The following is a 26,656-nucleotide window of genomic DNA, read 5'->3' on the forward strand; positions in this document are numbered from 1 at the left end:
AATAATACGTTGAAGGAGGGAATTAGAGAGATGGCTATTTCTGCATTGGTAAAGAGAGCAGCAGTCTTTATTTTTGAAAACAGCTGGGGGCTGGTTTGGCAGCAAAATCTTAGCCCAGCAGTTGTCAGGCTTTGCCATCTGCTCAGATAAAGCACACCCTAAACAAGGTTGACTCCTAAGCTGAAACCGAGACAGTGTACCATGTATACACAGACTGTTCTTGTCAGTGACTGTAGGGTCCCAAAGCTGCTCAGACCCCTGCCCATCAATGCCATTGGCAAATCATGGCCTCAATGACTTTTCTTCTCCTTTACTGGCTGCACCCATCTGCGATGCTCTCTTCCATTCATGGGAAGGCTGCTGCAGGTTTTGGCCACTCCGGTCCTCTCCTTGCTCACCAGTGATTTCCTCCCTCCTTCTAGAACATGTGGAGGCAGTGGAGATTAACACTGGGGGTGTGCAGAGCCAACTGGCAGAAGGAAAGCATGATGAGCTATGCATCCTTGCTGGGCTATGGGGTTTGATTCATTGGGCTGTGGGGTTTGATTCATACAACCGAAACCCTGAAAAGAAGTTTGCAAAGATACAATTCAAGAGAAAAATTCAGGCTGACCTCTTGCCACACTTAAGGCTGGGATCTGTGTTAAATGAAACAGATACTAGGTCTCTGCTACCTTCCACACCAAATGACAGTATTAACTGGACACTTGTTTAGGAAATTTTAAATTAAAAATTTAAATTAATTAAATTAAAAAAATGGCTTCTGAACCTCACTGGAAAAAAAACAAAACAAAACAGAAAAAAAATTCTCTCGTGGTGGAAAATTTTTGTGGTTTTTTTCCAACAGAAGCTGAGGAAATCATTATTCTCCCTGTCACTCTCCTTCCTGCTCGAAAAAGTGGGCAGGGAATGAGAGAAAAAGCTGGCGAAGGAAGAAAAAAAGAAAAAAACAAATGCATTTTTTAAAAGTAGGAGGGAATTTTTGTTATGGAAAAACTTGCAACATACCTTTAACACAGACAAGTCCACCCATCCAGTGGGAGGGCTGCATGCCTGCCCAGCATGGGCTGGGAGGCAGACCAGTTGTCTTTCTGTGGGTGACAGGCATGGTGGTAGCACCTTGTCCCAGCTCCAGAGTCCTCCAGCAGCTGCGACATGAGGCAGGGCATAGAAGAGAGATGGAGGAGGTGGCAGATGGTGGGAATAGACCAAGTCAGTGCTAAGAGTGAGAGACCAGAAGGAATCTACACTGTGAACTGTCTTGGAAAATCTATCATTTTGTGTAAATGCAAGCATCAGAATTTGACTCAAAGGTATGTTTTTCCATATTAAACCCAATGCCTTAAATTCCACGTGAAGCAACTGGCAGAACAGTGGTGAGGTGCATATTTGTCTCCATAACATTTCAACCTTTCTAGGTGAAAAAACTACTTACCTCTTTGGTTATCTGATCCCTTTGGTTATCAGTACCTCAGGGGATTTCCATATTCCAGTAAGCTCAATTCCTTACTTAAGATTATTTGGGTCAAATTATTTGCATTTCTGGGACCTAGTCAGTTAGCTTCTCTGATTAAAACTGCAGAGGCGAAGCAGGGCTCCATCGGCATCTGATGATGGGCACCTTTCAAAGCAGTGGCCATAGGTAGGAAATCCAGCATGAATGAACTGCTGGGCTGTTGGTTCTTCTGGTGCTTTTCCTTTTTCACCTATGTAGGTCTAGCTCTTTGGAGTTATTTGAACATAATCATGGCAATCTCTGTGTGCATAAACTAATACATAGAAAGCCTTTTTCACAACCTGAGATTGCAAACTCTCCTCCATACATGTTTGTATTTAGCTCAACAAGGCTAGTTGCATGGGGAGCTTCCAGGCAGTCTTGTGTGAAAACCATGAAATACAGTAGTTCAGATACAAGAAAGGCTAGGAGGCTGTTGGTTCAGAGTTCCTGGAAAGCTTGGAATGGTGTACAAATGAGGTCATATCTAAAACATCTTCAAATATGTTTCTAAAGTGAATGTTGCACAATCAAATTAAGGCTTCAGAGGAATAAAAAAGTAGAGACAGATTTGTTTTTCTGTTGAACAAGACAAGTATGTTATACTTAATGATTCCCACAGAAGAATGTGAACTTCAAAATTAAAGCCACAGCTGTGTTGTCAGTCTAACGAAGTATATCAGACTGGGACATACAGAGCTGTAGACCACTGCATAAAACCCAAGGACTTCTCTCCGTCTCTTTCTAGTAGAGATATGTAGTTTCCTAGGCTTTCCCTTTTGGTCTGATGTGTGTATTCATGTAGTAATTATCATTTTTCTCGGGGTCAGAGACCAATGAGTACTAGAGTTGTGCTGCAGATTGCTTCAGCTGCCTCCTGCTGTCCCTGCATGTAGCTCTGATCTTATTTGATAGATACTCTCAAGCTGTGTTTCCTAATGAAACTGTCTTTAAAGTATCATTCTGTGGGTTTACAGAGCTACATTTTTTTTAGACTTGTGTATCTGAGACAATTTCATATGTTGTTTGAAATTCCTTCATCAAGCTTTTGTTCAGCTGTTCCAAACAGACTTTTGCTCCCTGTAAAAGCTGTGCTCCTGCCTCACTTACAGACACAGGTGTCTTTGGTTGACTGAGTTTCTCTACTTGCATGTGGAAATAATTGCATGACACAAAGAACAGTAAAATGGCTTCTACTTTCCGTGCTTGGTTTACAGAAGGGGTTTGTTGAGTCTCTTTGTCAAATGCTTAAGACCTGGATTGATTAAAAAGTTGTGGCTTGAGGTGATCCAGGGATTCTTGTCCCAGGTCTCATAATCTGCCTTCACAGACCTTCCTGAAAACATTGAAGCTCTTCAGTTTTCAGCTTGACTATCCCTATCCACCTGGGAATTTTGGAAGTGAAAACCTTTATACATCTATAAATTCCAAGATGCCTTGAGCGAAGAGTTTTCATGGGGTGTCTGAAGTTCTCAATGTTTCAAATACAATATCACTAAATAATGCCTAGTAAATAGTGTGTCTTGAAAAGCCTGAGTCGTAGCAGTACCTTCATGTGCTTGTCAACCTCTTTCAAGTAGACAAGAAGCCCCCATTTTCAATCAACAAAACTGAAGAAAGATGCTTAAGTAGGTCAGTCTTGTGGCTTTAGGATGCAACTCCTAGACTGTATAATAGACTTAAAAAACTGGAATCTCCCAAAATAAGAGAAAAACAAAGAATTGCAAACAAATCTTCATTTGTCTTTTGCACTTGAATTTGTGAACTTGCACATGAACCCTCTGTTATTAGCATGTTTACTGGAAGGCCCAGCGAGGTAGCTGGACGCTGTTTGTGTGGCTTGTGCAGAACACAGTTGGGTTTGCATATGCTGATGTGGTGTGGCGCATTTCCTCAAAGGGAAATCTGAGGCCACTCCTGCAGAATGTGTTAACCTCACATCTCCTGGTCATTCAACCCTTCTCTGAGGAGCACACACACAAAACTAGGTAACATATTGAATGTGAAACTCAAAGCACTTATCCCTGTCTAGCACTAAAATCTGTTAGACGGTTCATTGCAGCATGTGTTTAATTTCTTTAATAAAGTCAAACATCACATAACAGTTTCATCTGAAGAAGGAAGAAAGATAAAGATGTTGATGTTTACAGTTCCGGTGCTAAAATTTTCAGCATTATGAAAAAAGCCCCTTGATTTCTTTGTTTCTGAGTTTGTAGAACTAAAAAGATGTTTACCTAAGCAAACATTTCAAGATTTAAGATTGCCTTTTTAAAGATTTTAAGATTGCCTTTCCATTGTTACCTCTAGGAGGTTGCTGTGATGTCAGATACGTCCTTATTGTCAAGGATATAACAGCCCTTCTCTCTTGTTTGTATCAGGATTTCAGGTTTGGTTCCTTCAGGGATACAAGCTTCGCTTCTATCTCTGCATCTCTGTGACAGAAGAGATTAGCTTAGTTTTTGGTTTGCGTTTTGGTATTTTTTCAGTCTTACTTAGATTAGGCATAGCTGTGTAAAAATCCCAAACCAAGTAAAACAGATCTTTTATGTTCTGTCTGATCTCCCAGTCTTTTCATTCTGGTGTGAAAACATTTTTATTTCTGATTTGCTACATGTGAAAGCTAAAATGATTGAAATTTCAATTCTTTATTAAAGTTTGGCAGCTAGTAGATTACAAAACTATGAGGGAAAACACTGTTCTCTATGCATGAGACCTGAAAATTACCTTTTCAAGCAAAATAATCTTTAAAATGTTTAGATTTTGCATATGAATCATCCCACTAATACTGGCATAAATCTTCTTCAAATACCCTAAGTAATACAAATGTTTGCTAATAGCTTGTTTGATTTTGAACTTGATTCAGTTGCTTTGGCAAAATACTATTCCTGAGTAAGTAAAAGAGTAATTGTGTCCTCAGCCGTCAAGTGCGTGGCTGCAGCTGTGAATCATCCCCTTGCTTTCAGTACTGTCTTGGGATCTGTAATGACTACAGCAGATCAGTGTGCCGTGTCACCCAGCACTGTCACAGGGCAGCCACAAGCCACACACTGGTGAGCACATGGTGCGGGTGTTAGGTCAGTGCTGACTCAGAGGGGAAAGAAATGCTCATCCAGCCCGTGGTAGTGTAAAGTGCTCTGTGAGTTAGGACCTCTGTTTAGGAAATTACTTCACCCACGCTCCTGTTTTCATCCTTTTCCTACTAGGGTGGTGTTACAGATTCCTAACCTGAATTTGTGGAAATGAAATTAAAAAGGGAATGAATTTGACTTGCATATATCTAAGACTTTCATTTTTTTTAATTAAGATTTTGAAAATTTATGTTTGTGTATATATATTTGTATACACACATAAATGCAAACTCACATTTGCTTTATACAGATAATTAAAAATCCTATGACTGTGACCTTCTAAAATTACTGCCCTATTGGTCAGATAAAATTGCTTTTGGACAGTACAAGTTTGTGAAACCAGCCATGAGATTTCAAATCGGTTTCTTTCAGATCTTCAAGTAACTTAGCAGTTGAGAGGGCTGGTTGAGATGCTAAGCTTCCCAATCATCTGAAAATGGAGAGAAACAGGTGATGCCACCTGAAGCTCTCCTTCCTGACACGTATGGAAAGCTCTCTTGTCTGACTCAAGCTGTTGAATCGCATTTGGCAAGCCAGGCGTAGCAACAGACGGTAGCTGAGCAGTGTATTTTAGTACCAGTACCTGTTTTTTCCTGTGGATTTTGAAATGTCAAAAAGTCTATTGTGAAGTTCATAAACCTTTAAGGCGGTGACACAAAAAATGGAATTCAAAAAGAAACCAGAAGGGGTCTTAAGTCCATGTTGCTTATGGCATTTTTTGAAGTCTTTTACACCTGTGCAAAATATCTCTAAAGAGACACTAAACTAACCTGTTGCACTTTGTTTACTTGCTTTGCTTGGATGTAAGTGATTAAATAAAATGCCAAGCAGTGGAGGATTCAGCATAATGATAGTACTGTTTTAGCTTGCTTTGCATGGCTTGTTCTATTAATATATGTTTGTGGTCAGGAAGGAACTCAGTCTCACTTTGCTGTAATATGTGCAGTATTAATTTTGGTTTGACACCTGCCAGGCAAAGATCCTCACCAGCCAAAGGCATTCTTCTCAACTGAGCTCCATCTGTTGTACAGATCTTTGATTCTGATATTTCTACTGACTTGAGCCAAAGCAAAAGGAAGAGCCAACTTGAAGAAAAAAAAATCTCAAAGAGGAGTGAACAGTTTTATCAAGGCTAAATATAGTGGCTTGTTGTCATATTTGTTTTAAGTCCTGCAAGGGAAATATGATGAGTTGTGTTGTATGAGAAAACAGTCCTTCATACTGGCAGTATGATTATTGTTGTTGCATGAAAGAAACATTGGTAGCTAAAGTCCAAGCACATGATTTTTGCTGAAATGCTGCAGCCTTTAGAAAGATTTCTTTCTAAAGAAATCTAAAGGAAAATTGCTAGAAAAAAAATTTACGCACTTACTGCACTCAGCAGATAAAAAGCCTAAGGAATCTGCTGTGATTCTTGCATACAAAGCCAGATTATAACTTCCTCAGCTCTTTGAAAGACAGCTCAGGCTATTTGAAATAAGCATTCAAGTAGCGTCTGTCAAAAGTTAGTTTTCAATCCCCTGACAAAAGTTTCATGATGAGTTTGTCACCTAGCTGACAAAACAATCAATTGCTCCAGTTGTCTTTGTTTTGCACTTAGAGTGGGTGAATTACTCTATCAGAGCTGCCCGGCCCACATGGGTAAATATTTGCCTCCTATGATACCATGAGAAGTCTACTGCAAATATGAGTGTGTTTTATGATCATCATGACTTCATACAACCACCCTCTAATTCTTAATTATTATTTGTGATAGCAGGGAGAAGAAACTTGCCCAAGAGAAATTATGGTTCTGTGTGCTTCAGATCTGTAATTAATGGTTGAAAGTGCCATGAGTATTATGAAACTCCATTGAATTCACTAGCAACTGCCAAGCATTCAAAAATATATAGAAATGCATTGACATACTTCAGAATTTGATTTTTTCAGCATTCTTTCTAGAGTTGACTCTTGGTGTGATTCTCGCCTGTAAACCAGACACTCTCGTCCCTGCTCTTTCAGACTTAAAGATGATTTTGTACTGTCTAGTAATTCCTAAGAGCTCAGAATTTCCACAGAACCTCCCAATTGAGTAGATATTTCTTTTTTTCCTTAGTGTATTGCTGCATGTTGAACCTGTTTGTGCATTTATACCAAAGGTATCACTGCAAGGATGCCATCATTAGCTGTGGCTTCAGTGCTTATGAATATTGCTTATTTATGTATAACAGTATAGAAATGAATAGAAAATATCAAGCAAATTTTGCTTCTACTTCAATGTCTAGAGCAGCATCCAATGCTGCTACAAATAAAAAGGTATAAAACTACAGTATGAATAAGTCCAATCCTGCCTGTAACGAGAAAAGAAATCCAATCCTGCCTGAAAAGAGAGCAGACATTATAATATGTTGTATTTGTTTTCTTTGCATACGTGTTCTTTTCCTTGCATGCATATGCAGCCGCCATTTATTTATGAAATGAATTACTTGATTTCATGGTATGCAACAGCAGAGAAATACTGTGTGGGATTGTAATTAATGTTTCTTCATGGGAAACAGAATAACATCCACACTATTAATTGCTGAAACTTCCTCCCTGCTCTTTCCAGTAAAATGTGAACAAAGATGTGAAAACCCAATCTCTTTCAATTCCTTAAACACAGGGATTGCTCCCTATGGTTTCGAAAGGGTGGAAACTGAAGACAGAATTAATTTATTTAGGGACTTCCCTGTCAATCTATTTAACAGTATAATCTATTATACTGAGGGCTATCAGTATAGCAGAGATCTGTGGAGGCACAAAACCCGTAAGGCAGATAAAAAAATGTTCAAGAAAACTGCGTAGCTACTGGAACTGAATAATGGGTATACAACTGAAAACTTTTGTCATGAAATCTGAATGTTTATATTTCAGTAGTCTGATTCCACATCCGCAGATACTAGACAGTCATTAGCAAGTGATAAAGAATATACGAATTAGCTGCTGGCATTGAGCCAAAATACAAACATCTGTGTTTTTGAATTGCCTGTAGATTTACAAAATTTTATGCACTCTTTTTTTTCTTACCCTGATACCCAAAATGTACTTAACGTGACAAAGTGTGATGCTTTAGAGCTCACACAGGAGAAGAGATTGCCAGCATATGAAGATATATGTACTTTTTAATTACACCACTAATGCAGATTCCCAGCAAGCTTTTGGCCGGAAGAAGCTGTATTTGGTACCACGGGTGGATTAGGCCTCACTTCAGGGAGATCATTTAAAGTTGCCTTAGATTTGATTATCACGGGATCATGGCCACAATTTATTCTGCGCATTAGCTGTCATAGGAGTAGTAGATTGCAATTTGTTTAAATAAGACAGAGAACTTCCTATCTTTCAATGCAAGTCATAAAAACCAGCACAATATGGAAGAATGCAGCCCGTTTTAAAAATATATTTCATATTTTCTTTCATTTTGGTTAAAGCCTTTTATAATCTAATTAAGAGACTTGGAAATGTAAATTACCATGATAGAAGTATGCTTACAAGTAAGTGTTTTATGATCACTAACTAACAGATGTTGGTTTTATTCATGCACTTTCTGTATATTAATGTTTGCATTCATCAGATCAGAAGTTATCAAGCTACAGAAACTGTACTTTGTGAAGCATAACAGCAGCATATATTCAGATAAACATAAAATTCTCAGTCAGATTTGTTTTGCTGTAACACTGAAAAAAAATGTGCCACTTTCTAAACCTTTGTTTTAGGTGTTTTTCTTTCAATGTGCTCATGGTACAGATTCCATTCTGTAGTTTACTCTGAGTATTTAACTGACCAAGATTTGATTTTGATTGCATTAGAGAAGTCGGTATATATTCTTAAGACAGTACTGGACTTGTTGTTCCTATGAAAATGCAAGTTTTCCATCACCAGGATTTCCCCAGGCTGAATCAACTCTGTGGGAGGAAGAAGCTGGGTTTCCCAAGCAGAGAACAGAGATCAGCACTCGTTTGGTAGTCATTATTAGATAGTGTCCTCCAGTAGCCTCCAATGAGATATGAAGGAGTTGGGCATCTCTTTGGTAGTCAGCAGAAGCTTACAGAAGAGGCAACCAGCACAGGTAAGTGGAGCAGCTACCACAGCCTTCCATCTCGCAGCTACAGAGAAACAGCTATGCACATGCTAAAAGCAGAAGGCTATATATCTTCTCCAAGTTATTTTAATCTTCTTCTGTAAGTGAAATTAAGCTGAGTATATCAACTTTATATATGGAAAGATGTCTCTAATGGGGTCAGCTATCTGTCTGCTAATAGTACTGGATTTACAGTTCAATTTTTCTTGCTCCTTGGTCAAATACTTTTTAGAACCCACTGACACCAGGAGGTGGACCTGTGAGTAGACTTTGAATGGGCTGTGTGATCTGTGCTATTTGCAGATGCATAGAAGATATGTATATGCTGATACTTAGAAATGTTTTTCAATGTTCTCTGGAGCATGATTATTTGGAGCTGTTGCAAAACACTAATGTTCCCCTCCCAGCCTTTGAGTCAGTCTGGTGTTTAATTAACAACAATGACAAGATTAAAAACGATATCCAAATTATATAGGAGTGGTAGGTGTCTGGATAGTCTGTTCTACTTTCTTTCACTGATTAGCAATTTGAACTTGTTTCTTGTGTTTAAACAGATCCCAAGCTGGGCCCTAAAGTTCACTGCAATGAAATAACCTTATAATGCTTACCAATAGTTTTAAACTTGCATATGAGGGGCTAAGTGCTGCATGCTCCATGCAGGACTGCCAAGTGTTGTATATCCCGTGTGATACTTTCCTGTCTGGCACTCCAGTCATTCATGGCTGCAGGTTGGCTCATGAATTTGGATGTGATATAGGAAGAGGGCAGCCATTTGCCTGCAGTTAGGACAGGGTCAGGAGAGAACAGCTGAACAAAAAAGCAGCAGAGCAGCTGAACAAATGGACACCTATGGTCACCTCCCATCCTCTTTTCTAACACATCAAGCCAAGCCACCCCCTGCAGTTACCTGACAACTTCTCTTTATTCCATTGTTCTCACCAGGACCTCCACCATGGTCTTGTGTTTGACTTCACTAATCTACACCACCTACTGGGATCCCTCAAAATGCTTACTCTCTGCTTTCCCTTTCATCCAGCATCTCTGGCAGCTCAAGGGGGCTGCAGCTCTCAGAAGTCTCCAATCTCTCCATTAGTGGGAGTATTACGTACTTACCTTCAGTTCAGGTTCTGCAACCCCACTTCACTAGTCTTGAAAGCCTGTCTCAACCTGATCTGCCAAATGTTGTTTTGCTTCATGACACACTTTCGCCATTGTGCTCAGGCCAAGGGGGTTTCACTGTAAAGCAAATATACCTGGTTATGAGAAAGTTGTTTTCTATTGTGACATTCAGTCATTAAATAATTTCTGGAACATAGTACAGCTGCTAAAACACACAGCACACCATCTTGGCAACCATGCCCATTCAGTACCCAGTGCTGGGTCAGTGGCTCAGGCTAGTTGAACAAGTGTGCTGTGCTCCAAAGGGGCTGGAGGGAAGCAGAACCTGGCACTAGATTCATTAATATCATATTGGGTCTGACTGAGCTGGAGTTCATTTCCCCACAGTAGCCCTCACAGTGCTGTGCTTTGCGTTGGCAGCTAGAAGGGTGTTGATAACACACCAGTGTTTTGGCTGCTGCTGAGCACAGCACCAACACTGTAACATTCCTTCCTCAGTTGAGGGCAAGATCTCAGGAGGGGACCCAAGTAGGCCAGCTGACCCAAACTGACAAAAGGGATATTCCAGACCATATAATGTCAGCTCAGGTACAAAAGCTGAGGCAAGGAGCAGGAAGGCAGGCATTCACTAATGGCTGCCTGCTGAGGAACCATTGTGCGTGCTGAAGCCCTGCTTCTCGGAGGTGGCCGATCGCTGTTGATGGGAAGTAGAGAATAAACCCTGATATCTTTCGCTTCGCTTTTGTGCATGCAAGCTTCTGCTTTGCTTTTGCTTCAATAAACTGCCTTATCCCAACCCACAAGTTGTTTTCTGCCTCACACTCTCCCCTGTCTGTCTGGGACAGGGAGTGATAGAGCAGCTAGGTGAGCACCTGGCATCCAGCCAAGGTTAACCCACCACAAATATGTATGTTTTCCTTTAGCTAAAGTGCCCCAAATGTAATTGCTGGCACATTAGCCACGATGACTCTGGAGTTTCAGAGTCCTTTTTAGCCCTTGGTATAGAAACCAAGGCCATTTGATTCTCTGCTGTGGGCCATTGCCTGCATGCATGTACCCATAGTAACTTCTGAACCTGTTGGCCAACTTCAAGAAGCCTGCTGTTACGAACCACCCCAGCAGGGGGAGGGGGAGGGTAAGCCAGGTTCTTATTAATAAATCCCTTGGGGTGGATTAGAGTGAAACGACACTAAATAATCGATGTTTGAAAACATATACGTGTAGGGTTTATTTTAGAACAATTTTGTTTCAAAGGTCAACAGGTATGTTGCCATTTTGGGTGTTATCATCCATACCTATCATCTCTAGCAATATGGTATAAAGATAACCTTTAGGGAAGATACATAAGGGAGAAAAAGGAAAGACAGGATAAGGGTAAGGGAGAGTAAGGGAAAGAAAAGATGAGAGTGGAAAGATATATATATATAGTTACTGCCCACGGGGTCCAGGGATGGAACTTGGTAGTTGCAGCTTCCATGTCTGTTAGTTGAAGTGGGGTCTTGATCCGTTGGGGATGGGGGAGGGAAGCCCACACACTCAAAGAAGTTATGAGTTATTATATCCATGAGGAGTGTCATGGGCCATGCCACGAGCTTCCAATGTCTCCTTGGCCTGTGCAGAGTTCCTGTGAGGGGCATGGTAAAAGGGTTTTTCCCTTTCAAGATTGGCAGGGAGATGGGTTTTGATGGGCCATGCGATGAACCTCCATCATCTCTCAGATAGGCCAGCACAGAGTCCATGTGAAGGGCGTGGTAAACAGGGCTCTTTTCACCTTCAGGACTTGACACCTTCAGCAGAACTCGTGGGGGAGGGGGATGGGTCCAGCTGCTTCTTCCCTACCTGCAAAAGTCCCCTGGCAATCCTGGAATGCATAAATCATTAACCGTTTCAGTCTCTGACACCTGCCTAGTTGCTGTTGAGGACAGGAGCAATTTCCTGACTGTCTTGAGAACCAGTAAGCAGCTGAAGAAGTCCTGAAGTGCAAGTCAGATGTAGGACTCACACCTGGGAGAAGTAAAGCTTCTTTGGTTTGCTGCTTGTGGAACCTCTTGATCTAGCTTTAGCACTTCTCAGGGAAAAGCTGTACTCCAGATGCCAGAAAAGATGATTAAAGAGGACTCTGAAATGTTTGCTTTGAACTCTTCAGGAATTATGAGCAGGATCTGATAAGAGGGTCCAGATCACTGAAGGACTCCATACACCTATGGAGTGTAGGGACAGAAAAGTTAAACAGAGAAGATTTATTTGAGGAGAAAAAAGAGTTTTTGCTCAAGGAAGTTTTGGCTGCTAGGAAAGCTAGGCCTGGAAAAGATCAGTGTGGGAAAATTCCATTTATTACACCTACTGATGTTTATTCACTGCCTGTTTTGAGAAGTAGGATTCCTGTGTAGAGATAACACTTTCTCACAGACATGCTGTGAGGGCCCTGCTGGGAGAGAGAGAATCCATAAAGGTCAGAGGAGAAAACACCCTTGAAGTTTTGCCCATGCTAAAGGTGTTATAAACGCACCAGAAACAGGCCTGCTGCTGTGCTCTTTCACCTGCTTTCTGAATTAACACTGTTTTTAGGGTTTCCAACTTCGAAATAAACTTTTCCTTAATACCTTGGCTATGGTTTGATCCTCTGGGTTACCTGCAGGCATTTGAATTCTTACAGCCTAGCAGGAGGGGATGCTGAGGCCATATGTGTGCCTGAGCAGTTACTCCTTTTTACAGTCCCATTCCAGTTATGCAGGGTTTGAAGCCCATCTCACCTACCTGTTTCTGATGTGATTGTATAAAAATTACAGCATTTGCCTAGCATTGTTTCTGCCAAGGACTCTTGCATGATTGGATTTAGCATACGACTTGATTCCCAGGAGGCTTTTCTCTCAAACAGGCTCCATTCCAGAAGCTAGGAAGCATTCTTGACCCTTCCCAGGGAAATCTTTGTATTTTTTGCTGTAATGATTTACCAGGAGAAATGGAGTATATCTGTGCACCTCAGCATTACAATGTGCAGCTCAGTGATACCTGGATTCCCATCTGCTCTTCCAGGGCTGCTTCTGTCTTCTTATCCAACAAATATGTACATGGTCCTTTAAATGGATAAAATACAGAGGCAGTGCTGGAAGCAGAGACCAGCCTGCAGAAACACCTTTCCCAACAAACAGATTTCTTAGTTATTGGATAAGAGGTGTGCCATTAAATCCCTGGCTTCCCAGCTGTCTCCTGAACTGCCTGTGGAGTTGTCCTTGTAGGATTAGGCAGCAACTGATTGAGACTTTTTCAGCACTTTGGATTCAGCTGCATCATTTCCATCAAAGTCCCTTTTACACAGCAGAGAGCAAAAGCCAAAAAGTTGGGTTTGTGTTACATCATATTAAAATATATTGACTTCATAGGAGAGAAGCCTCCCTGAAACTCCAACAAATGCTTTTGGTCATGCACAAAGAAGTCCTTTGGACAAAACCATAAGGCACTTTAGTGGCCTGCGGTTCTGTGGAATCAGCTGGGTACTTCACAGATCACCCAGAACTGCCTCAGTCCTTTCTGCTGCTGTCTCCTGTGTTGGAGCCAAGCTCTCTTACTCCTCACTGCATTCCAGCAGCATAGAGAGTGAGAGGTCAGTTCCTTAACACTGATAAATATTCTCCCATGGTGCAAGACACCCTAAGAGATGATCTCATCTTTTTTCATCACCTGGGGATGATGATGAGAAAGGAAAAGCAAGAAAAAAAGTCTTTGAGTAATTCAAAGTCCATTTTCACTGCACTTTATCTTGCATCCTCTCATTTGTGCCAAGCAGGACAGAGCTGAGGTGAGTTTATTTTCCATCTGCCTGATTTTGGCAATATCTTCTTGGAGTCTACTACTTAAAGCTGGAGAGGTCCTGAAGAAAAAGTAATGCAAAAGCAGTGGCTGTCTGCCCTTGCCCTATCTATAGCTTTGGTATCTGGGTTACTCTGTTTTGTCTGGTACATATCTGTGATATCCTATCTATTTGTATCCAGCTCTGTTTCCTGTCCACACTCACCAGCACCATTATATCTCCTGGTCTGTGCAGTGGTCTGAAAGCACAGATGTACACACAGGCCAGAAGTTGTCAACATCTGTTTTTTAACTGGGACAACTAGCGTAAAGACTTAGCGTGGATGAGCTTCCTTGACCAGCAAGAGCTGGAGATGGGGAGAAGCACATTCCATCATGCTGCAGCTTTGAATAGAAGGAGCTGCAGGTCTTTCTCTTGGTCAGTTTCAGCTCCAAAACCAGAGTGGAGAGAGTCCTTCTCCTCTCCAGCCCTGAGAAAGGGGATTTTCATGGTCCCAAGTGCCGTGCCAGCGAGCTGGCTGGCAGTCCCAGGAAAGAAGCTCTGCACCAGGCTGGCTTGGTCCCCAGAACAAAGCTGTCATCTTCTCATTCCTCAGGGACTTAGTGGCTTCAGCACGAGCAGTGCTCAGTCCTCTAAATCTGTGCAGTGTGTGGCCCTGACACTTCACAGCATAGACCTTGTCCATAGCTGGACACAGTGTTCCACTTGGTGCTTTCGCTGAAGGTGACAGCACCACAAAACACCTTCTTTAGGGAAATCCTCAACACCCTCTGGTGGTGTCCCAAGCCCCATTTCTGCCCGTTTTTAACAGTGCAGTCCTCATTTTACTAAGCTGAAGCATGTGCCTAACAAAAGTGCATACACCTCATCAGATCCACCTAAAGCAAGAAGAACTTTACTTTTTTTTTTTCAAACATGAGGTCTCAGTATCCTAAAAGTACCTTTCAAATGCAACTGCAGGATCTGCATAATTGAAACTTTTGCCCTAATCTTGTAACCTTCCTCAGGCAGTTCCTGACAAATGAAGATTATAAATGAGGGTTTGTAGTAAACATAACTGAAAAAAAGGCATCTTTAGTGTTTTTGCAATGTTTTCAAAGCAGTTTGGGTGCTGAGCACAGAGAACTCATTTCCATTTCAACTGAAATGCCATTATGTTTATTAAATTGTGAGTGGCATTAATCCTAGAACATAACCAAATCTTTTTGTGATTTTACATTTGTCATAACTGAAAGATCTCATTAAATATTTCTTTATACCTCTAAATAACACTGCCTGTCATGTAATATTTCTCTTAGATTTTCTTCGGTGAGTTTGTATCAGAGCTGAAAGTGAGCTATCACAGAAAATAAAATGGTACTAAAATAACAGTCCTTTGTATTAAATTTAACATTTGGCTTCTGTCCCAGAGTTTTACACATCCATATTAGAATCAGATGGTAGCCTAAGATGAAAAGATTTCCTGGATGGGTTTTATTCTGATTCTCATTAAAGGGCTGATAACAGACTGAAGGCAAGATACTCGTTGTAGTAAAAAAGCCTGCCTAATATCAAAGGCTGGATGCACACGCTGACCTGTGTAATTGTTAGGCCTCCCTACTTGATCACATTTCAGTATCATAAAATGATTCTGCAAATGAACGTGAAGTATAAAAATTCCAGTGTGAGAGCAAAAAGCCCAGGCTGGCAGGTATTGCTGTTGTGGGCACACTGGTTTACGCTTTGTAGCTGACCCAAAGCCAAGTCAAGGGTTTAATATCAAAAAGCAGTGTTGGTGACAGCACAGTATAGCTTTTTTTTTTTAATTCTCAATTATTTACATTCATGAAAGGCACTCCCTTGTCCTGACTTACCTGTGGAACTGGTATCGCGTGTGATGTGACAGCATAGGGCATCCCCACCGATATTGCTCAGCCTTCTTCAGAAGCTGTGTATCCTCTGCCCTACCCCCAAACCAGCACTTGCTCCAGGTTCCTTTGGCAGTCTAGAGACAGAAAGATCAAAGGGACCTAAATACTCTTCAGAAAGCAATTTTCCCTTTACCCAAAGCAGCTTTGTGTAGTACTTATGTATTATTGGGCTTAAGTTGTACAAATATTTTCAGGCTCTGGGTGTTCTATGCAAAAACAATTACTTTTGATAAAATGTAGGAGTGGTGCTCTGTAATGTTGCTGTTCTGCTGTATTGGAGACTCCAAGCATGATATTGGAGCTACAAATTAGATTTTGCAAAGCAGCACTTCTGTAAGGAGTCTGCTGCTTCAGACCAACAGGCTACAATCAGCATTTTCATGGGGATATTTTGCCTGTGTTTTATCACAACATCTTCAGCAACAGAAGGAGAGCAGCAATTGCAGGCTGCATTGACCATTTCAGCTTGTGATCACATGGGGTTTTGAAGATTAAATATGCTTTATAGGTATTTTATGCTGTTTTTCTAGGTGCACCTTTTTAGAGCAACTGGTACGTGGTTTGAATTTACAGGCAGAGAATCATTTCATCAGCACTGGGTGTTTACAGCACCAATGTCAACATCTGAGCTTACATCCAGTGCTCCTTTTACAATCTGTGGAGAGAAATGTGCATGTTTACAGGAGTAATTTATCTGATTATTTTAGACATCTTCTTTCCAGTGAGAGAGATTGTATTCTAGAAGAGCCAATTTCTCTCCTTAGCAATAATTAATCCTAGCATACTTAGTTCAGGAGGTGTTAGCTGTAGTTAGGTGACATGGATCCCATACAGCATGTTTCTGAATAGAGCTGTATTGTCACTTGGCTACTAACTGTCCGTATGAATGCTTTTTTTTCCCTTTTATAAATTATCAGATTATCATAGGGAACACATCAAGAGATCTGTTGTGTATGTAAGAAATGATTGGCTTGGTCCCTACAAGATTTTTACCACTGACAGTTACAACTACCTTAATGCTTCCTGTGAAAGCTGTTTTGGTAGTTGTATTGATCCTGTCCTCCTCAGGTACCAGTTCAATGCTAAACATCTTTTCGGATGAAGAGTGCATTCTGTTGGGTACTTGGACAATTCTGAGGGACTAACATTGGGCAAAAATCTCTAAGAGAAAATGGGACCTCCTTGCACTCTCTTGAAAACAGCTTCAAGGAGGTCCGGTGAATGGGGCTGTAGCACATACACGCCTGTTTTCAGGAGTGTTACCACAAGTGGCGTGAGGGATAAGCAAGCATAACGTGTACTGGTGAACACTGGTGATGTCCTGTTTATTTGGGTTCACCTGGTGGATTCATTCAAATAGAAGAAAAGCCCCAAAGCTGGTCTCCTCAAGATGAGTTTGCCATATATTGCAAGGTACAAAGGGTAAGTAGCATCTTAGGAGACAGAAGAATTTCCTGTGAACAGCCCTCAGCAAAAAAAAAAAAGTAGAGTAACACCTACTAACTAAAGAATCAAAGTTATTTCTGAAGTGTATAAACAGTGTCACAGAATAGGAGTAATAAGGTCTTATTGGTCCCATATTTGTCATTTGTCACTGTATCATACTGATATAGCAAGCAGATTGATTTTCAGAGGGTGATGGCTGCTGGAAACATGTTCCTTGAAAACCTTTCTTGTTCACTGCCCCAAAATCTATAATTGCTTTTGGAAGTCTTTGCTTTGGTGTACAGTTCTAATATCTGGATTACTGACATCCGAAACCCCAAGTCTCCCTTGTATGTCCACTAAGCATTAGGTTTTCTCTGATTAATCTTCTGGTTGATTATGTAGTTAATTTTTCTACATGAATGTGTATTCTGTTTAATTAATTAATTCGTTCACCTCAGCTTTGCTTATGCCTATTCCTTCCTTTGTCAAGGTCTCACATTAATATTTGCAACATTACCTAGTGACACGTATATGCATTTTCTTTTTCATATTTTTTTTCTTTTTACAGATTTAACTGTAATTGCACCATGCATTTTGAAGACTTCACCAACAGATCAGCAGCTGAACAAACTTGCGAGGAGGCTGGGACCCGAATGGGAGCATGTGGTTCTGTGCTTGGGTTTGTCCCATACTGACATCTATCGATGTAAAGTCAATCACCCTCACAACCTGCAGTCACAGATCGTAGCTGCATTTGTCCTGTGGAGACAGCGTTTGGGGAAAAAAGCGACGATCCAAAGTCTGCAAGCCAGTCTGATAGCAGAAGAAGTGGATCCTTCTGTGATACAGTACATGCTTGAGGGAAGCCATGCTATTGATTGAGAGCTTCCACGTACTTCGTTAAATTAAATATAGAGAGTGGAAATGTATGTTGAAGATTGGATGCCTCAAACTGGAAAAAAAATGGGGTTGGAAACTGTGATTTTATTAAGCTTAAACATTCCAGTTTTCTGTGGCATCTTGTGACTTGTAATTCTTTTCATGCCAGATTAATTTTTAGCAGGCATTAAAAAATGGATCACTGTTTCCTGTTCACTTTTGTGCTAATGCAGTGGGGATATAGGGTGACAAAGTTCTTGCAAGCAGGCAGCCCTGCAATGAGTTCAGCAAGGTTTCTGATTTCACTGAGGGAGCAACACTTGGTTTAACCTCTTTTCTGGGCTACATAGGAGCCTTTTTTACTGCTGTTTCACAGTATTTCTCTGATATCCCAGCAAGAAATGAAAGTAATCACTTATTTAACAATTTTACAACAGTTATTGCAGGTGGCTAATTTCACATTTATAAAATTTTCAGCACATACAGTTTCTTGCTAGGATAGATGGCTGCTACCTTAGTCTGCCTTTGAAAATGGCCCTAAGTGGAAGTAACAGAAACCTAGCGTGCCTGTGAGAGTTTCTCCCGTTATTATTTAATTGGTGTAGGTTTCTGCGAAGAAACAGGCACTGGGCGCAGATGCCGTGTCACAGGTGAGAAGTTCTCAGGGAAGACGCACAGTAGAAAAGTGACCAGAAGATAGACAAAGCCAGGCAAACAGAGCAAGAAGCGGCCTAAGAAAGGAGACAACTTCTAAGTTGTCCATGTTTGTCTCCACTAATAAACTGGGAGACAATCTGGTGCCTGTTGAGTTTTTGGGCTGTGCTCTGGATCCAGGCAATCTTGTGACACAGTTAAACCAAGCATCCATAGGCACATTACTCTGCCCACTGCATGCCCAATAGGGTAGTGAAGCTTGCAGGTCCTTTCTGGTCAAGATGAACTTTCCACTGCTCTTCCTCCAGCTTATGCCATCCACCAGGCTCTTTTTGCTTTCTGCTGACTTTTCTGCGCCTAGTGGGGGAAGCTCTGATACTGCTATCCCCAGTTCTTTGCCAGCTGTAATTGTACCAGCAGTGAGGATAAAATTTTATGCAGGAGAACAGTAAAGCTTGGGCTCTTCTCCTCCTTCCATTCTGTCTAGGAGATTTTACTCCTGCTGGAAAAAAACACTGAGGTTTTTGCTGACCAGGTAAGTGGGGATCAATCCACAGGGTATGTATCCAAAGGCAGTGGAAGTGACCAGCTGCTCTCTGAGGCCTAATGACAAGAGGCAGAATACGTTTTAATTCTCCCTGAGCAGTTTGCTGTACAGTAAATGCAAAACAAAGTTTCAATGCAGGTTTTCCAGGTCTATTTATGAACAAGCTACAAGAGAGTGTTTCGTCTACAGAGTCATTGCCAAAGAACTTCTCATCCTACAAAATTTGCTCTGTTTTATTTAGCAGCTTAACAGCCTTGTCTGAAGTCTTTATTGGGGCAAGAATGAACTTTACTGCTTTTTAAATTTTTTTATTTGTTATTACTCTACCCAGATTTTCAAAAACATGGGAAATTAGGAAAGACAAAGAGATTTTAAAGAAATCCTATATCCCTTGGTTTTCAGAAGCATGGAAACAAAGAACATATCCTGGCAGGATCTGCTCCTGCAGGTTCTGAAGTAATTTGGTAATATTTTGGTTTTAATCTTCAGTATACAGTTCTGACCTTCAGTAAATTGTGATCCTGTCAGACCTCACTCAGATCTTAGTTAATCATATTCGTATCTTAACTATTCATATTCTACTTCCAGAGTTTAACTCTATCAACAAATTCCAGATAAACAATGTCAATCAATTTGGGGTTTGGGATTTATTTTTCTGTCTCATGATGCTTTAATGCCAGCATGTTCTTTTTAGGTTGAAAACCATCCCAGAGCAGGTGTACAGACATTTGGCAAATTCATATGAGCACAGCCCAGCATAGGGAGTGGGATGAGGACTCCAAAGCAATTCTGGCAGTGACATTGACAGGAGCATGGTTTGCATGTTAGGGAAGAGAGGCAAAGCAGTCTCCCTGGCAGCAGTTTGGAGGGAAAAAAGATGGAGACGGGGGATAAGAGAAACTACTGAAAAGGTGATTTAGAGGAAGAAGTTGGCTCCCAGTGTCATAAATGCAAGTACCTTATCTTGTTCTGAGCCAGCATGGACCAAGTCTCAATGCAGACTGTCTCCAAGGGAGTTCATCCCCAGTTAACCCAGCATGAGCACAGTGCTCCAAGAAGACGACCAGTCTGGTGATAAAGCAGTGTAATGGGCACAGTCAGGGACTCTGGTGTCTTCTTTGGGTGAACTTTGCATCTCATATTCTTCATTTTATGGAATCATAGAATGATTTGGGTTGGAAGGGATCTTAAAGATCATCTAGTTCCAACTGGGGATGCCATGGGCAGGGACACCTTTCACTAGACCAGGTTGCTCAGAGCCCCATCCAACCTGGCCTTGAACGCTTCCGGGGATGGGACATCCACAACATCTCTCATCCACAACATCCACATCATCTCTGGGCAGCCTGTTCCAGGGCCTCACCACCCTCACAGTAAAGAATTTCCTCCTAATATCTAATCTAAAACTACTCTCTTTCAGTTTGAAGCCACTGCCCCTTGTCCTATCATTACATGCCCTTGTAGGAAGTCTCTCTCCAGCTCTCTTGTAGACCCCCTTTAAGTACTGGAAGGTGCTAAAAGGTCTCCCCATAGCCTTCTCTTCTCCAGGCTGAAGAGACACAACTGTCTCAGCCTTTCTTCATAGGAGAGGTGCTCCACCCCTCTAATCATCTCCATGGCCCTTCTCTGGTCTTGCTCCAATACTTCTATGCCCTTCCTGTGTGAGGACCCCAGAGCTGGATGCAGCACTCCAGATGGGGTCTTATGAGAATGGAGAAGAGGTAGAGAATCACCTCCCTCGACCTGCTGGCCACGCTGCTTTTGGTGTAGCTCAGGATACAGTTGACCAATGTCAGATTGTCCATAACAATATATTTAGAGTCTTCTTAATGGTTGAGAAAACAGCCTTCAGTAGGTATGAAGTTTCATGCCAAATAAGCCTTCCTTCCAAGACAGGTATCCTTCTGAGTATCTGCTATTGGGCCACTGGAAACCTGATGGGTGAGTATCACGTCAGGTAATTTCTCCACCTTCTTTAGGTGGGATAAATGCTACAACCCTTGCACCTGGTACTGAAGTTATGGAAGCCACAGCTAGACAAGGAATATAAAACCTGGCCTCTTGTATTGTAGAACAAAGCACATCATTCATAATTTATAGTTGCTTTCACATTCCCAGGCCCTAAATACTTCAGTTGCAAATATTGAAGGGAGAGGTTTACTTATTTTGCAAGATTGTTTCCACTGCTGTTATTTTTAAATTCATGGAAATGTTCCTATTAGACTCTTCGTTTCTATTAAAGCTTGTTTTTGCACTGCACAAATGCAGGAATACATTTAACTGACAGTAGTATTCCTTTAACCCAGTGGATTTTTCCATCCACTTAAAAATATTTTTCTTCTGTATGTAATGCTTTATTTTACACAAGGATGCAATTAAGACAATTCTTTAGATGTATAGCAAGGCCTCTTATTCTCTCATAGAACAGTCAAAAGATCTTAAAATGTTTATTCTTTTCTGCTAATTTGGGAGCAAATGTTATTTATTTAAATCTCACATGTAAAGAAGCCTGTGACTTGAGTGTTGTTCAGGAGTGAGGCAACTCAGTGACTGAGTTTCCCCATCTCTCCCTTTGCCTCGAACTTCTTTGTGCCAGCAGTCTGGGCAATGACATGGGGCTTCCACAAGGTCTGCTGTCCTCCCTGCCTGCTGTGCTCCCAGGACTGGTGCCCGGGACAGGCTGACGGCAAGGGGCATCCCCCAGAGAGTACTCATCCCAATTCCACTGCTCATCCCTTGCAGTGACATGCGTGGCTGCTTCAGGCTTTGGGGTGGAACATGGACTTGGGAAGGGTGAGCCACCAACAGCTTCTCTATGATGTATTTAGGCTTCTTAACCAATGTTGAAAAATCCTCTCTCATGAAAGTGGTATTATTGGTATCTACTTATTTGTGGCAGTGTTTAGGGGCTCTGAGAGAAGAAAGCATAAAAGTGGCCACTGTTGGACCTTCCACTGCAACTCATGGCTTAACTTCTAGTCTTTGGAAGAAGTCGTCATTGATTTTCTTCCTTGGTCTCTAAAGGAGACTCTGACATCCCATTTAACTCTTCTAGGTGGTAAATAAGCTTTATAAAAGCTGTTTTTTACTCTGCAAGTGCAAAACTCTTATCATGGACTCTTGGCACGGCAATAGGCAAGGTCTAAGAGCACTAATTCCCACCTGTGTGAGCTGTATGGATGATCACAAAGGAAGGATCTTCTCAGGGCAAAACCATGTCAAGGAGGCATTACACTGTGTTTAAGAGTGGCTGGAGTGTAGAGTAAAAAGAAAATGCAGTCATCTGTGAGCCACCTCTCCCAGATGTTGCAGAGGAAATTTCCATCTGAAGTCATATTTTATGACAGTCATTGATCCATGGAATAAAACATTTTGCAAAAGGCTGGAAAAATAAACAAAGTCATATTATCTTCGAAGAAAATAAAAGGCATCGCATGCTAAGTGTGGTCATGCTGCCAGTTTTTTTTCTCACTGGAAATGAAAACAGTCTCTGAGAGCTAATCTGTTTACAAGCTTATATTCTCTGTAGATACAGGCCAGTGTCAAGGCATAGTAGAAGTAAAGCTGAAAGGGCAGTTCCTAAAACCTTTGTCTATTTACATTGAATATTCAAAAGCTTTGTCCAAATTTGACTAAATGAAAAGAATTTTTACTTTCAAAGTGTCTTGCTATCACCTAAGGTCTAAAGATCTAAAAAGAAAAACAATGATTTGGCTTTTTTTTCCTGAATACAGTGTCTTTTTTAACTGACTACTTGAGAAAAATTAACATTTGCCAGAAACAAAAATAAGCAGATTAAAAAATTAGTCTGTGTTTTCTGAACCTAGCATTTTAGTTGTGAAAAAAGATGAATTGGAATTTTCCTTTGAAGCTGTTGGGTAGAGCTTGATGATGGCACAGGAAGATTCCTGTCTCTCCTGCAGCAGTGACTACATTAAAAAAACATCTGCACGTTATAGATACCATTTCTGATACTGATATCTCGTCCAAGCTCAAACAGCAGAGACAAAAAGTCTCTTATTAACTTCAGTGCGCTTTGAATTAGTCCTACTTTAATTGGAACCTGCTGAAGCATGGTACTTTTACTACCTCCTTTTGAAAAAGCAGTCCTTATGGATTTGGGGCAATTAAAAGGAAAGGAGTTTTTCTGGATGTAGTAAGCATTCCAGGTTATGGGGTCCTCTTTTCACTGCCTCAAGTGCCACTTTGCACTATTCACTTCAAGGTAATTGTCATGAGAAAGGAAAAAGAAACAGAGGAGTGGAGTCATTCAGTAAAGGATATTGGTAAGTCTCCAAAACCAAGATAATTTTGAGTTTTGGAATGGGAAAAGTCCAATAAAACCTGGGATTTGATGGCTCAGGAGATCCTTAATACATTCATGGTTTTCTACCTTGAGATCAAGGTTCTAAAGCCACTGTTGACCCAAAAGAAATGCAATGTAATGGAAATCTGTGGGTTTTCTTTCTTTACAGTTTTCACTTCTGACCCATGCAGAACCAGCCCTTGCTATCTAATGAGCCAAGTACTTGAACTGCCCTCTGGCCATAAGAGGGGCAAACCCATTAGACCCTGTGAGGGTGGAGTAGGCAACCTGCTTTGCTATGGCTGGTGTGAACATTGATGTGATCTGTGCAGAGAGGCCATTAGCTTCCCAGGATGACAGCCAGACCTTCACCACACCAGCAGCAAGCTCATTCACATGGAGAGGATGCACAGAGATCTTCTTAACAGCTCCTTGCGGCAGATGCTCAGAGCCTGTTTCACTGGCTGGCTGGCTAGTTATTTCTCTCTCTCCTGAGTGTTGTCATTGCCCTTCCTGAGGAATGTGTGCCTAGGCACAATATTTAGCTGCCCAAAGTCCTGTTTCTGCGTGACAGTCACCTCCATGAACAGGCTCAGGGCAGGTTAGGACACTGCCTCAGCTGGGAGCACTGCTCAGGCACGGATCCCATCGGCAGTGTTCCTAGTTGAAGATGTATTTTGAGAGTCAGGCTTATTTTCTTGTTAACAACACCTCTTTTTTCTTAAATTTAGGGCTGATCCAGCACTTCCTCCCTGGCTTGGTTTCTGTGCTGGTAGAGGGAATTTTTTCCTGCAGTTGGGATGCATGCACTTGGCCATCCAATAGCTGTAAGTAAGCCTGCCCTGTGGCAGGCAGCTCAGATGTGGGTCTCAAATATTAGCCCTTCTGACTTTGAAAATATGCAAATTATTCTAGTACCTGGGACTTCTGCATATTTTTCACTGTGATTTCAATCATTAGCTATATTATTGTTATTAACTATAATTTTCTATCTTTGCACCATTAATTTTGGATTATCCTGAAGGGAATCATTCAGTTATTCATGCAAACTAGAGTGGGGTGGAGTTGTTTTTTTGCAGGCACACTGAACACCATTCCCTAGGAAGCAGGCACACAGAGACTCTTACACTTCTTTGATGTTAATTTTGGTTTTTTAGTGATACTTCCTCCATCAGGAAGGTGATGCTTCCCAGCTTCACCCTGTGAACTCCAGGAAAGGTCTGGGAGTGTTCCCACTTGGTTGAGACCAGTCGGGATGAGCCAACAACTGCATTTACCTTCAAAGCACCTTAAGAGGAATGGTGTGAGGGACTCATGGCACAATCATTGTCCTTGAAAGCCCAATAGTCATGGAGCAGCCCTGTAAAAAAAAGGGATATAAAGACATACTAACAGGAAAATATAGCTTTTAATTTGATTATCTAGAGCAGGCACACCTCAGTGATACTGCCTTTTATGAGGTACTTTTATTTTTATGGATATATGTGATAGGCTTTATTTAAATAAGAAAGCAATTGAGTAACTAGAGCATGTGGAGATTTCTGATAAGGATCCATCTTTCATGTTATTAAACAAACTGCATAGCAAGTGCTCAATTATTCTTCAGAATGGTTAAGCAACACTTTTTGTTCAGATTCCCATCTAGAATTACCTCCCAGTAAGTTGCCTCCCAGTAATTTCCAAGAAGCAGCATGCGAACAGCACACACCCCGTTCTGGATGATAAAGACTTCTGAGAAAAATCTCAGGATTAACAAACAAGCCATAGAGAGACCTGAGAAATCAAACCTTCTGAAGGAATTTTACTTGCCTCTCACTGGGTTCTGTGTGCCATTGGTCTGATGTCTGCATGTGAAATGAGCCTCAATAATTACATAGTCTTCCCCTCCATTGTTGGTCCTGAGAAACCACTTCAGGCTGCAACTTGCAGAGCAATGCAGACTTTTGATGAGCGAAGTTCAATGGAGGCGTAGCAAGCCCGAGATTCTGTACTTAATGCACACTTAGGGTTGCTGTCTGAGCAAGCACAGTGAGCAGGGGGGAGCCCCAAAAACCTCTGCAGAGCAGAGAGAGCTCCGAGGAGCATGGGTGTGCTTCTCAGTCACGATACGGAACATGTCAATGTGGGCCTTCAAGAGGCAACCAGAGGTTTTGCTCCTTGTGATACACATAGATTTTCTCACCATCACCAAGTATTTTGGGTCCCACAGAAGTCTGAAAAAAAGAAATCTGCTAAACCCCTGAAGCTAGTTGTCTAAAGAAAGAGCCACATCATGGAAGCAGGCAAGCATAGTAACAAAGTTGTGACGAAAATCAGGCTGGAAATGAAGCCCTGAGTCAGGCTGACCAGTTGGTTGTGAATTTGAGGGCTGTGATTTTTTTGTTTCAGCTGCAGACTGGGCTCCATGTTACAGGCTGTCATTTTCGCTGCTTCCATATCAGCCTGGGGCTCCGGTGAGTCAGCTCTCGGGCTCCTGGTAAAAACAGGGTATAACAAGCAAATCAGAGTGTGACATGTGTGCCTAAGCATATAGAGGACAGGAATAAAGGGATCAAGAGAGGAGGGAATGTACTTCAGAGCTCCCAGAGGGCTCCCTCCCAGTGCTGCCCCAGGTCCCTGCCTGCCAGTTCCCTGTCCTTAGATGCCAGCACATGCCACAAAAGGTAAGACTTTTCTCTTTCTCTCTTTTCCTAGGCAGACACTACCAACACATCAGATTTCACTCTGAAATCCAGCTGACAGCATGGCTTCAGGTTTAACGTGCTTTCCTAGAAGGGACATTGCTTGCAGGGCACCCAGCTGCAATTTCCAAAAGCTAATCCCGCAAGGCGTGCATCCTGGCAAGGTGACAAGCCATGAGCAACTGAAGCAAAGTCGTCACCTGAGAGAAGCACAGGCAGGCACCCAGCCAAGCACAGATAACAGCAAATGCTTTTGACCATGGCTGCCACTCACCCAGCAGGAGCCAAGGGGTGCACGGCCATCACTGCCTCCCCACACAGGGACATGAGTGCTGGGCCGGTGTCAGGGCATGCACCATGCAGGGCTGGATGATAAGGCTTGGCCACCCCATCCACAGCCTCCTGATGGCTTTCAGGCCAAGGGTTGGGGACAGGTTTAAACACCCAAGATAAAAGGTCCAATTCTGATGGAGCTGGGGGGTACCACAGGAAGGTCAGGCTCCACTGGCTGGAGAAACCTGCCTCCTGATCTGAGGCTGTGAGCGGCTTGCCCAGCTCTGGTGTGGGGCTGTAAGTCAATACCAAAACAGTTGGTTTCTTGG

General features: G+C 41.8%; 1 protein-coding gene across 7 annotated transcripts in view; it reads left to right on the plus strand.

Moving 5' to 3' along the window:
- CRADD (CASP2 and RIPK1 domain containing adaptor with death domain) overlaps nt 1-18,070 on the plus strand; it is an 82,521-nt gene extending 64,451 nt beyond the window's left edge. For all 7 annotated transcript variants that reach the window (XM_027679883.1, XM_027679886.1, XM_027679882.1 and 4 more), the window contains one exon: nt 17,556-18,070. In XM_027679883.1, the coding sequence (XP_027535684.1) occupies nt 17,556-17,869 (314 nt within the window). In that variant the 3' untranslated portion in view covers nt 17,870-18,070. The remainder of the gene's footprint in view (nt 1-17,555) is intronic.
- Nucleotides 18,071-26,656: the final 8,586 nt, after the last annotated feature.

This window comes from Neopelma chrysocephalum, unplaced genomic scaffold, assembly GCF_003984885.1.
Source record: "Neopelma chrysocephalum unplaced genomic scaffold, ASM398488v2 Primary Assembly neopelma1_59, whole genome shotgun sequence".
NCBI lineage: Eukaryota > Metazoa > Chordata > Aves > Passeriformes > Pipridae > Neopelma > Neopelma chrysocephalum.